Source organism: Sus scrofa, chromosome 4 (genome assembly GCF_054392235.1).
Source record: "Sus scrofa isolate SSC_HxYL_T2T_F1_AM1 chromosome 4, Sscrofa_HxYL_maternal_Yorkshire_Landrace_v2.0, whole genome shotgun sequence".
Taxonomy (NCBI): domain Eukaryota; kingdom Metazoa; phylum Chordata; class Mammalia; order Artiodactyla; family Suidae; genus Sus; species Sus scrofa.
The window spans coordinates 80,064,789-80,077,932 of record NC_139386.1 but is presented as its reverse complement, the minus strand read 5'-3'; the positions used below and the strand labels follow the sequence as shown (position 1 = coordinate 80,077,932).

At 42.8% G+C, this 13,144-nt stretch overlaps 1 protein-coding gene across 1 annotated transcript; it reads right to left on the bottom strand.

Annotated features, from left to right (window-relative positions):
- Positions 1 to 201: 201 nt before the first annotated feature.
- Positions 202 to 1,876, bottom strand: MOS (MOS proto-oncogene, serine/threonine kinase). The gene has a single exon (NM_001113219.1). The coding sequence runs from the start codon at positions 1,701 to 1,703 to the stop codon at positions 666 to 668; it is 1,038 nt and encodes a 345-aa protein (NP_001106690.1). The 5' UTR covers positions 1,704 to 1,876; the 3' UTR covers positions 202 to 665.
- Between the last annotated feature and the right edge of the window lie 11,268 nt (positions 1,877 to 13,144).

Below are 13,144 nucleotides of genomic sequence, written 5' to 3'. Positions count from 1 at the left end.
CTTCCACTTCTCTGTTCTCCTCCAGCTAAATGTTAAATTCTGCTCTGCTGCAGGGCTATCGTATTTTCTCCCATCACATCATCTTTGTTTTGTCGTCTACTTTTGAGTCCAAACAACAGGAAAAGGGCCCCAGTTTAGAAGTTTTAGCAAAATTTCTACTCATGGCACGCAGAAGTTTTTAAAATATCACAATCACAAGAAATCATTTAAAGTATCATTCCTTTTAAAAACAAGCTTACCTCAACTTGCGAACTGTATGTGTGAAGATCATTAGAAACAAGTAGTTTTGGGGGAAGAGCAGGAGGGAAAAATTAATCTTTGTTTTTTAGCTTATTTGTACGGGAGCAAGTAAACTGTTAACAGACCAATAACAAATTTGAGTTAAGTGCAGTACTATGGAACTGCAAGGAAGCACAGTAGCTCTGAAGCAAACACAGAGCTCTGTAAAGGGAGAAGGAGAGACACCACTAGATTTCTAGTTCTGCTGTTTGTCTTAGGAAAAGCATTTGGGGTGAAAGGAGTTTTTGGTAACTTTATTTTCTAAAAATCCATCCTACCTCTATGTTTTTTGTTTTTGTTTTTGTTTTTTTTTTTTTGCCTACATCTTCTCTTGTTAAAAATGAACAGCAACAAAGACAAATGCTTATCCGGCCACACGTTTCGGGTCAGCCCAGTTCAGCTTGTAGAGCGCGAAGGTCCAGCAGGAGGAGTTGTGCGCTGGGCCGCTGCTGCGCAGGGGCCGTCCAGCCGCACTGGATGATGTCCTCCAGTTTCTTCCCAGGGACGGACTCGGTGAAGACCGCCGCCGAGAGGGACGGACGGAGATTGTAGGCCACCACCGCGTAGAGCACGTGCTGACGCTCCCCTGAGTAAGGCACCTGCCTAGTGGTCATCTGCCAGAGGGTGATGGCAAAGGAGTAGATGTCCGCTTTTGGGGTGACGGGCTCGCCTTTGAGGAGCTCGGGGGCTCGGTGGGTGTACGTGCCGCCCAGGTGGTGCCGAGGCCGGAAGCGCAGATCTTCCAGCCTCTCGGAGCAACCAAAGTCGCTGATTTTGCAGACGTCCTGCTCACTGATCAGAATGTTCGCTGGCTTCAGGTCCAAGTGCACAATGCCTTGGGAGTGCAGGAAAAGCAGGCCACTGACCACATCCAGGGAATACTTGAGACACTTCTCCAAGTTCAGTTGCTCCCCAGCACTGCAGGGAGGCCCATCCTCCTCTGGACAGCCCGTAGCGCCGTAGATGACCTGGTGTAAGGTGACGTTGCCGCCGAACTCCATGATGATGCTGCCCAGGCTGTCAAAGGCCGCGGGTGTGCGCGTGCTGGCGGCCACCACGCGCACGATATTGGCGTGGCGGAGCCGAGCGATGTTGAGCTCGGCCCAGAAACTGCGCTGGGATGCCAGCCGGTTCTTGGTGCATCTGCTCACCTGTTTGATGGCCACAGGCACGCCGTGGTAGGTGGCCTTGTATACCGAGCCGAAGCCCCCGGCTCCCAGCCGCTGCAGCAGGCACACCTGTTCCCAGTCTATTGAGCACCAGGCCAGCCGGCGAGGAAGGCGCAGGGCCCGGGGTGGGGTGCCCCCCAGGAAGAGCTTCCCTGTCGGCCCCGGGAGCTCGCAGGGGCTGCTGCAGGGCCGCGAGTCCACCGACGGGGAGAAGTCGCCAGGCAGGCACCGGCGCCGAGGGAAAGGTGAGGGCATCGCCCTGCGGAGGGCAGCCCGCCGCGGCTTGGGTGGGATAGGAGGGAAGAGAAGACCCAGCGGGCGGGCGTGCAAGCATCACTGACCACCTGCCGCTCCGCGCCCCGGCCCAGCGCTTTTCTCCTCTGCCTCCATCTTCCGCAGATGAGCCACATCTGTGCTGTTACTCAGCGAGGGTTGTTATCAGATGGGGAAACAATCTGAACGAAGCACAAAAATCCCGCTCAGATGAAAGCATTTCCCTTTAGCACTTAAAGTGAACTCCTATGAAAACAAGCCCCGGAGAAGCGTTGACTGGATAAGCGGCCCTAAGCTGCCCCAGAACTCACCCACTTTTACACTGCTGCTTCTCTTATCGTAACACAGGCTTCCCCCCCAATTCTCATCCGCCGAGCATTATCAGTCCACCACAACAGTGCAATGAAAATATTCCACACTTTGCAGGCTATAATGATTGTCAGTTTATTCTCCAGCTGCATTAAATCACTGCCAGCAGTTATTGGCAGAAAGAGTTGAAACATCAACAGCTGAGCTTTTTTAACCGATTACAGGGAAAATTAGGTGCAACGTTCATATATGGAGAAAAAAACAGTAACAAAGTAATCGACCCAAACAGAATCACTGAGTCAGGTCAAAATACAAACCTCTTAAATTCATCAGGGAAAAGGAAAATTCTCTGACAGTCCACTCAGCTTATATAGCGAATTAGCAAGACTTCTTAGCAATGTAAAGACTCCCTAGCAATCCTTCCGGTCCATGGCAGTCCGGCCCACCCAGGAAGCTCCCTTGCAGAAGAGATTCTAGACTTCACAGCAAATGAGTTACAGAAGTTTTGAAGCAGAGTTAGGGGAGGAAAAAGAGCAAAAATGATTCAGAGCCATGACCAGAGCTTCAAATAATAACAAATATGAGAGTATCCTAGGAGAGGAAAAATCTGAAGAAATAAAAATGGCACAGAACCACTATTGCCTTCCTATAATGTTGAAAACCAGATGTTGAAATTAAATCCAGGGTCTTGCTGTCCAACCGTTAGTTCTTCCATTCTAATTTTTATAATAAAAAACTAATTTTTATTCCATACTTTTGGAAAAAGACCGATAATATTACTCTGTTCATTAAAAAACACGGGAAAGGTGTTCCCAGGTGGGTCAGCAGGTTAAGGATCTGGTGCTGTCACTGCAGTGGCTGGATCACTGCTATGGCACAGGTTTGATCCCTGGCCTGGGAACTTCCACATGCCACCAGTGCAGTCAAGAAAAAAAGAAAGAAAAATGAAGAAAAACAACACTGGAGAATGGTAGTGTCTACATTTTGAAACATCAAATGATGAAAGTTCTATCATGACTTACTGCACTTAGGGCATGTAGGTGATGTGTGACCACATTTTTCTGGTGATAGGTCTATGCTTCTGAAGTGTATTGGTTCTGAGAAGGTATGTTAATAAACACAATCCATTTGAGCCATTGGAAGTCTCTTGAGCCCTAGGATAAGATTTCTATTCTTTATCACCCATCTGCCTTAGTGGATAATATTGAGCCTTGATCTTTTTACTTAAGAAATTAGGATAGGAGTTCCCGTCGTGGCGCAGTGGTTAACGAATCCGACTAGGAACCATGAGGTTGCGGGTTCGGTCCCTGCCCTTGCTCAGTGGGTTAACGATCCGGCGTTGCCATGAGCTGTGATGTAGGTCGCAGACATCGCTTGGATCCTGCGTTGCCGTGGCTCTGGCGTAGGCCGGTGGCTACAGCTCCAATTCAACCCCTAGCCTGGGAACCTCCATATGCCGCGGGAGCGGCCCAAGAAATAGCAACAACAACAACAACAACAAAAAAAAGACAAAAAAAAAAAAAAAGAAATTAGGATAAAATTATTAAACTTTTTTTTTTGGAACAAAATTTGGGGAGCCCTTTCCAGAGTGAAGACAGTAAAAATCTAAAAAGTGTAAACTATGAGATATTTTAATAGAAATACAGTAGTATCAAACCTGAAGTATAAAAGGATGACAGTAAAAGGGTAAAATAAGAAAACATACAATTGTATTCTATAATAAGTCTATATTGCAAAATCTACTCAATAACCATCACATAGTTGGGATTATAGTTTAGGGCTCTGAAACTGTTATATGCTCTTAGGAATGCTGTAATATTAGCCAAATAAGAGCAGTAGATAGAGTGCCTCAAACGTCTGGGTATCAGACATAATGCAAAATGATGTGACGTTATAATGTAACCTTTATTTTTAGCATGAACAACTCATTTTTCAAAGTTTGACTTTATTATTTTCATAAAATGTAAGGTAGTAATGAAAATGTGCTATTCTATTAACAAACCCCAAGTTCATTAGGGCCATCATTTGCAAACTGCCCAAGGGTATTTAATTAAATATCCATTTTAAAACAGTCTCTGGGGCCAAATGGCCTGGGCTTCTTACTGTCCCTCAGTTTCCTCACTGTAAAACGAGGAAAAGATCCCTGCTTCAGGACTGTTGTCAAGATGAACAGAGTTCCAGATACTTAGATCAGGGCGTGATAAATAATACTTAAATGCTATTTATGAAACTCAGAAAAATGTATATGGGATTATACCAATAAGATCTGTTAGACAGTATTGGTTTAAAATATACCCTACCAGGCCTGAAGTAACATCACTTTATCACGTTAAGCCAATTTAAAATTTGAGTATTTTTTCCTGCACTTAAATTTTGAGGTTAAAGACATAAGGGTGTGTCATTGACGTACTGTTACACACTAAAAAAGGCGGGGGGATTGACATTGATGTGATAAATGCAATAATTTTGTCATCCCCAAATAAGTTAGGCAAAGAATAAAATGTGTTGATAACAGGGGAGGCACTGCCTCCCCAGAATCTCAGGTGAAACAGTTAGGTCAAGAGACTGTGGTTCTACTGGCGCTGGCGAGCAAAAGGCTCTCAGGTTCTTAAGAATAAATAGAGGCTCGACATGTCTGCTCTTTCCCAGGACAGCAGGGCTGTGAGGAGATCTTCAGTATCCGGCAGGCAGCAGCTTGCTATTTATCGCAAGATGTGACAACAGGTACAAGAATTAATAGCTCATTGAATTCGATTTCGATCACAAAGACTGAGGACACCGCCTGCGGGAGGAGTGGCTCTGGGCCGGGTCGGGCGGCTTCCGCTCAGGCGGAGGACCGGGACGCCGCGCCGCCAGCATCCCGCCAGCATCCCGCCGGGGCCAAGCGCGGCGTCGGCCGGGGGCCGGGGACTGGGGGCCGCAGCACGTGGCCGAGGCCCCGCCCGAGGTCCAGCCGGCGCCAAGCTGCTCCGTTTCCCGACGCTCCTTCGAGCACAGGACTTCAGGGTCCTTTCAGGTCCTTTCGGAGCATCACGTAACCTTTTGGAAAATTCGTTTAAAAGGCTTTTAAACTCGAAGTCGTAGAGACAACGCTCCAACCCCCACCCCGCCCCCGAAGATGACGCCCCTGGCTGCGCATGCGCGGCCAGAGCCGGGCGTCCCCACGGGGGACCATTTCCCGGCATCTCAGGTTACAACCCAGCTTCAGGATGTGAAAATGGGAAGGAACGGGCGTACTGGATCGCTGAAGTCTTGTATTACGATTTACAAGCCTGGATGAAGGTCGAAAATTCATTTTTGCTTTTTTTTAGAACTGGAAAACCAATAAATGAGTACAGGTGATTTTCTAAAATATCAGGATTTTAGAGTCAGACTTGTAAAACTTTTTTTTTTTTTTAACATAAGTGGAATTACAGTATTGACATCAGTCTGATGAATTTTAGACTTAGCAATATAGTATGGACTTGTTGTCAGTACAGTACCTATAGAACTAGTTTAGGGTGTTTTTGGCATAACATGGTCAGGGGCAGACCCAACTTATGTCGGATCTAAAACTTAATACAAATTGAGGGACCCTCTTTAAGAAAAAGTTTTTAAAATTACATATGGAAGCAAATATTTTTTAGATGAGAAATCACAGATTACAAATTTTAAAAAGCTGACAATACAGACATCACGAAATTCAGAGAAAAACCAATTTTATTAATGAATGATACTTGACCTCTGTATATTATGTTCCCCTACATTTTAGGGGGAATATATATACTTTATTAGCTATTCATATGACTAACATTCTATCAACTTGGCCTTGGGTGGAACTTAATGTCGACACAAGCAAATTTGTACTATTATGGGTTTATTTCATGGAAATGAAACCAATCCAAAATTTGTCTTTTTTTGCTCAAATTGGTGTATCTCTGGGAGTTACAGCACTTGTATTCTTTTGACACAGTCCTATTAATCTGAATTATTCCTTGCCTGGATATAACAAGTTGCTCCAGGCTCATAATCTACCCTACACCAGTCATGGAATCAGGTATTTCTCCAAATTGGCTTGGGAAGATGGCACCAGAACTCATAATAGTGAAGTTTATACATTAGGTCCATTCTCCTAAACTCTTGTTTATAGCTCATTTTAGCAGACAGGGTTGGAAAATGTACCCCCTTTTTTTTTTCTTTTAAAGGCATGGGTTTCTATCAATATTTCTAAGTTAGTTCTAACATTATAGTTCCTAACTAAAACATTTTGATTTCATGATTTCCCTTCCTTGTCTCTTAAAGTCTTGATTTCAGACATTAATATAGTTAATAATGTTATCTGACAAAATTATTCAAATTTAAGATGATTTTTTTGCAGTTCATTTTATCCTTATCCTGAATGCAGCAAGGATGTGAAGTCAAATTATTTTCTTGTAGAGTCATTCATAATAACTCATTCTGTGAGCCTTTGTGATTACACATATCATGTATAATTAGTTTAATTTGCTTTCAATTTTTGGAGGTTGTCAGCATAATTAGCTCATAGTTTTCTTAAAAGGTGATGGCTTTTAATTAAGATTTTTTTCTTGTGTGATATTCAAACCCTGAAGAATAGTAGAAAACTATCCTTAGAGTCAGTCTTATGAAATGTGTTGGGGGGTGGGGTGTAAAGGGGGAAAAAAGCAAATGAGTTTTCCCAAGTTCTTCATGAACGTTTCATTTAACTACCAGTTGATCCATTTGTAATGACCAGGTGCAGTATTATGTGCATAAGGTTTATATTCACAAGTTCTGATGGGGCAATACAATTCTGTCTTCTGTTCAGTGTCTGATAATATTAGAACCTGCATAGTTTTGTGTATTCCATTAAAATTTAGTTTAGTAAAGGTTATATTAAAGTCTTTACAATTTGTTATTCTTTCTTAAGCTTCCTTTTATTATATGTAACATTCGTTCACCAACTTAATGCTATCACATTATACCAATGTTTACACCATCTAAATCCCAGTGATTCTCTGAGTTGGTTTTGTTGCAAACCAGTGGCAAAATCTTTAATGTTCCTCCAGGAGGATTTTAAGGAAGTATCTACTATCTTAGAATTAATTCTTCCTTCCTTCCTTCCTTCCTTCCCTCCCTCCCTCTCTCCCTCTGTTCTTTCTTTCTCTCTTTCTCTCTCTCTTTCCTTCCTCCCTTCCTCCCTTCCTCCTTTCCTCCCTTCCTCCCTTCCTTCTTTTTCTTTCTTTCTTTCTTTCTTTCTTTCTTTCTTTCTTTCTTTCTTTCTTTCTTTCTTTCTTTCTTTCTTTCTTTTTCTTTCTTTCTTTCTTTTTTCTTTCTAGGGCTGCACGGGCAGCATGTGGAAGTTTCCAGGCCAGGGGGGAAATTGGAGCTACAGCTGCCTGCCTACACCCACAGCCACAGCAACTTGGGATCTGAGCCATGTCTGCAACCTACACCACAGCTCATGGCAAGGCATATGGAAGTTCCCAGGCGAGGGGTCGAATTGGGGCTGCAGTTGCCGGCCTGTGCCACAGCAACACCAGATCTCAGCCACATCTCCGACCTACTCTTCAGCTCATGGCAACGATGGATCCTTAAACTGCTGAGCAAGACCAGGGATCAAACCTGAGTCTTCATGGACACCAGTTAGGTTCGTTACCACTGAGCCACAATGGGAACTTCCTTGGAATTCTGTGTTTTAAAGAAAGGATGCTGTGTTAATCCAGGTCTTCTGAGGAGCAGATAGCAAGACAGGATTAGGTGTGCGAGTTTACTAGAGGATTGTCTCTGAGACAAGAGGAGGAGGCAGCTGGGGACACCTTGAGGACTGATGCAGTTCCGACCTTTGTGAAGGACAGAGGGAGAAAGGAAGGTTGGGTGAAAGAGCCTTAGCCTATTGTGCAGTTCTGAGAAGGTTCAGTGTGGCTGATGCAGATTCCCCAATAAGTCAGAGCTGTCATTAGAGGAATCTGTGCCCCCTAGGACTGGACTGGCATGGTGTCCCTGCACACAGTCACTGGCTGGGAGCAGCCCTGGGAAAAATGGCCTCAGTGTCAAGGTCATGATGGATTTCTGAGTAGCTCTGGGGCCACTGGCCAATAATTCTGTCTGCACTCAGGGTTCCGAGAGGCATATTTTCATGGCTACCACACATACAAGTATAACATGCTTTAGAGATTTTGTCTGAGAGACTCTACTTGGGGTTAAAATTCTGATAGCACTTTGTACATAATAGTTATCATTACCCTAATATTTTATTTTATTTTTTGTCTTTTTAGAGCCATACCCACAGCATATGGAGGTTCCCAGGCTAGGGGTTGAATTGGAGCTGCAGCTGCCAGCCTACACCACAGCCACAGCAATGCAGAATCCAAGCGATGTCTGCGACCTACATCACAGCTCACAGCAACGCTGGATCCTTAACCCACTGAGCGAGGCCAGGGATTGAACCTGCATCCTCATGGATGCTAGTTGGGTTCGTTAACCACTGAACCACGACCTGAACTCCCTTAATTTTTAATTACAGTGTGGAATTCCAATTTTAAGCAGACTTGGGATTTATATTTCTTTCTGAGCTTAAGACTATGCTTTTATAAATAATTGTGTTTGCTTAAAACCCATTATAATTTTAGCTTTATACAAATACATATATACTTATATAGTTCGGCCAAAGGAGTAGTCACAAAGTTGTATGTAAAATAGAAGCATCAGAACCCTTAGAAGCTTCCAAGCAGACTGTTCTCGACAGAGCATCCCATGTGCTGTTTGGAAATAAGGTAATTTTTAAATTGGTAAAAACAGAATTGTTTATAGTCATGTGTTTGTGTGTATGAATAAATAGATGATAGATTTTGTGTGTGTGTATGCGTGTGTGTATATATATATATGCAGTTCATTGTAGTGATTAAAAATTGCCTCAATGTCTCTTATTAGAGTAAGACTTTAAGACTTCTTTATCTGTTGATATCTATATAAAATATATAATGTATCTTCTCCATGCCTCTTATTCGATTCTTTACATTTGAAATGCAAACAAGTCCTTTCTCATTTAACCTTTTGCAGTCTAGACCGAGGAGAGATTTATTTCATTTTCATTTACTCTGAGATTCTTAAATGTTCGATCTTTAATGGACCAAAAAAATGTTCTAATTATTTCTAGGGCAGTCCTCCTTTGCAGCGTGAGGATTTCAGTGCTAATGCTTTCAAGCTTAATCTTATAGGAGGTTAAGAAGCATTCCATAATGAAGCCCCTGGCACCACTGGCCAGCATCTTTGGAAGTGGAACAGCAGGAAACTTGTTGGAATTCCACTGAAGGTGGATTTAGGTGATTCTGGAGGAGGAGGTGGAGGAGCTCAATTATTAGAAGGTCTTCAGCGGTTGTTGAGGTGGAGAGGCGGGGGCACAGTCTCCGTGGGTCTTGTTTGGGCAGAATGGAGAGAGAACCTTCTGGAAGGCTTCCCTTCCACATTTCTCGCCCATGTTTTGGCTGATTCTTGGTAATTTGTGTCTTATCTCCTCTTTCAGTGCATATGATGAATCAACCTGGTGGTTTCACTGCTTTCCTTGGTTTTCCTTTAGCTGGTTCAGGATATCATAGTCATAAAGGGGGAATTAAAATTGAGGTCACCTCTAGCATGTGCACTGTGGATTTCGCAGACTCACACTGTAGTGGGCTGGTACTTCCTGAGGGAGGCTGGAAAACCCTGTCTGACATGTAGACATGGTGGTGCCTATGTTTTGTCAGTCTGACTAGGGAGGAAAACAGGCTGTTAAATCCTTTTAGTGGCTCTTCCGGGAGAGATAGGAGAGGGGTGTGTGTGTGTGAGTGAGAAACAGAGGCTAAACAAAAAGATTTACTTCTTACCTGAGACTAGAGGCTTCTGTAGTCAACAGAGTTGTGTACTGGGTGCATACATGGCAACTTAGAAGAGCAGAGGCCAAGCAGGAGGGGAAAACAAGAAGCTTACAAATGCCAGTTCTGCAGCCTCTTGGCTAGGTTCAGGTCCCCTGTTGCAACAAACTCTGCTGACCATGCCAAATTCTCGTGAAAATCGAGATCATAGTCTCAGACTTCAAAGAAAGATTCTATCATTTATTACTAATCTGTACACAGAACAAAGAAATAGAGAAACATGTGCATATTAGTGACTTTCCCTCCCTGGTTCTCTTTAAATCTTCAGGTTTTCCTTGCCCCCCCCCCATTTTTTTTCTTTTTAGGGCCACACCTGCAGCATATAGGAGTTCCTGGGCGAGGGATCCAATGGGAGCTGCAGCTGCCGGCCTACGCTGCGGCCATGGGAACGCAGAATTGGAGCCACATCTATGATCTATGTGGCAACTTGTGGCAACACCAACTCCTTAACCCACTGAGATCAGGGACTGAACTTGTATCCTCATGGATACCAGTACAGCTGTTAACCCATGGAGCCACAACAGAACTCCCTTTGCTTGCTCTTTTAATCACTTTTTTTGTGTGTGTGAAACAAATATGAAGAACTTAATTTAGCAACTTCAGCAACCTGCTTACTTGGGCAGCTGAGAACATTTCTGAGAATTATTTGTGTGTGTGTGTGTGTGTGTGTGTGTGTGTGTGTGTGCGCACGCACGTGCGCGCAAGGGTCTCTAGGAAAGAGCAAAGTTTGTGAGAAGGGGTCCCTGGGTCACATGGGAGCTGTGGGTGCTCCTGGGAGGAATGAGTAGAATCTACCTCAACTCAGGGGACCAGGGGACACTTAATAAGTGCAGCTGGCCCATCAGTAACATGGTTTTGAATGTGCAGGTCTATGCATATGTGGATTTTTTTTTTTCAGTAAATACCTTCTACAGTACTGCATGATTTGTAGCTGGTTAAATGTAGACTCTCGGAGGGACGATGATAAAATTATACATGGATTTTTGACTGAGTGGGAGTTGGGACCCTAACCCTATGTTCTCCAAGGGTCAACCATGTATGTTCCCTTATTCACGGAAACATTGGATTTTAGGCTTTTGTGTGTGTGTTAGATAGCTACTGTATAATTTTAAACCATGTCCATGGACCAGTCAATTGGAGGCCGATTTGGGATTTATAGAACCCCATTAACATCGGCACATTTCAAAGACTGTTAATGTCTTACAAATTACCACAAAGAACAGCGTGGTCTCTTCCACAATTGAGTATAATCCCATATGACCCAGCTCTTGCCTACAGACAATGTCCAGTTATAGGACCAGATGTTATTAATAACTTGTCTTCATATTGTTCCCTGCATTCAGCCCAACCCAAGGAAAGGGGTGGCCACACAGTAATTTGTGCCAGCTGACCCCTTAGAAGATAGCAGACAGGTTGTAATTTGTGTCATTTTCCACCAAAGGAATAGTGTTAATTAGCAAGGGTGTTGATCCAGGTGATGTGGAACCGTGGTTCCAACTTTGAACAACAACAGCTAACATAAGCAGCAGGGGAAGGGATTTGGGGTTACTAGATGCAAACTATTACATTTAGAATTGATAGACAATGAGGTCCTGCTGTATGGCACAGGGAACTATATCCAACTTCCTAGGATAGAACATGATGGAATATAATATTAAAAAAGAAAGTGGGGTCCCATTGTGGCTCAGTGGTTAATGAACACAGCTAGCATCCACAAGGATGTGGTTTGATCCCTGCCCTCACTCTGTGGGTTAAGGATCTGGCATTGCTGTGAGCTGTGGTGCAGGCTGCAGACTCAGCTCCGATTCCGAATTGCTGTGGCTGTGGTGTAGGCCAGCAGCTGTAGCTCCGACTGGACCCCTAGCCTTGGAACCTTCATATGCCAAGGGCACAGCCCTAAAAGGACCAAAAAAAAAAAAAAAGAATGTTAAAAAAAAAAAAACTGTCGTTTTCCATTTCACATTTAGATCTTTAATCCATTGGAAATGGTTTTTATATGATGTAAGATATGGTTCCATTTTCATTAAAAAATATGGATTTCCCCCCAGAAAAGAAGCAGCAGTTTCCAGAAGGCATTCTAGAAGATATGAAATGACTATAAATTTTCATTTTGCATGGCTTTGGGCTCTCAGTTGTATTGTCCTCTGTTCAATGCTAGGTTTCCAGTGCATTGTTGGGTTAAGAACATGTATAGAATTAGAAAGCATAAAAACAACAGTACAAAAAAGAAAAAGGAAAATGGAAGCATGTCACTGTAAGATTCACATCATAACTGAAGTGATATAACCTGTGGCGGTGGACTGTGATAAGTGGAGGATGTCTGTTGAAACCTTAAAGGAACCACTGAAACAATAAAATGAAGAGGCATAACTAAAGCCAGTAGTGTAAACTTAAGAAAAAAATCTTAAAATTTATTCGATCCAATAGAAGGCAGGGAATAAAGAAACACAGTATAGACATGACACAGAAAGATGACAAATTTAGATGCAGTGTTACATTGAAAGTAAATGGTCTAAATACTCCAATAAAAGGCACAGATTGTCAGACTGGATAAAATAACAACACCAAACTATATGTTACTACAAAAAAACCCTAATTTAATTATATGGTTATATAAAATATAAAAGTAAAAAGATGGAAAATGAAATATTATGTAAGGACTAATGAAGAACACTGGAATGGCTATATTAATAACAGGAAAAAGCAGACTTTAAGGAATTATTAACAGGAATTAAGAAGGACACTTCAAAATGGTAAAGAAATCAGGAAAACATAATTGTCCTAAATAGGTATGATAGAACTTCAAAATTAATGAAGCAAAGTAAACGGCAAAACTGAAAGTAATAGACTATCCCAGTTGTAGTTGAAAAGATCAACGCTGTTCACTCAGTGACTGACCAAAGATGTAGACAAAAAAATTATCAAGTAAACAGAAGAACTGAGCAACACTCTTGTATTTGAGTCATGGTTCTTCAGAGAAATAGAACCAATAGGATGCCTGTCTGTCTGTCTATTTGTGTGTCATCTATATATCAAGAGATTTATTTTAAGAAACTAGATCACACAATGGCAGGGGCATGGCAAGTCCAAAATCTGCAGGGTAGGTTGACTGGCTAGACTCAAGAAAGAATTGCAATTTGAGTCCAATAGCAAACTGTTGGAAGAATTCCTTCTTGCTTTTTGGTCAGTCTTTGTTCTATTAAGGTCTTCAACTGATTTGATAAG

Coding starts and splice junctions, on each gene's coding strand:
- MOS (NM_001113219.1), bottom strand. CDS start 1,703: ATGCCCTCACCTTTCCCTCGGCGCCGGTGCCTGCCTGGCGACTTCTCC.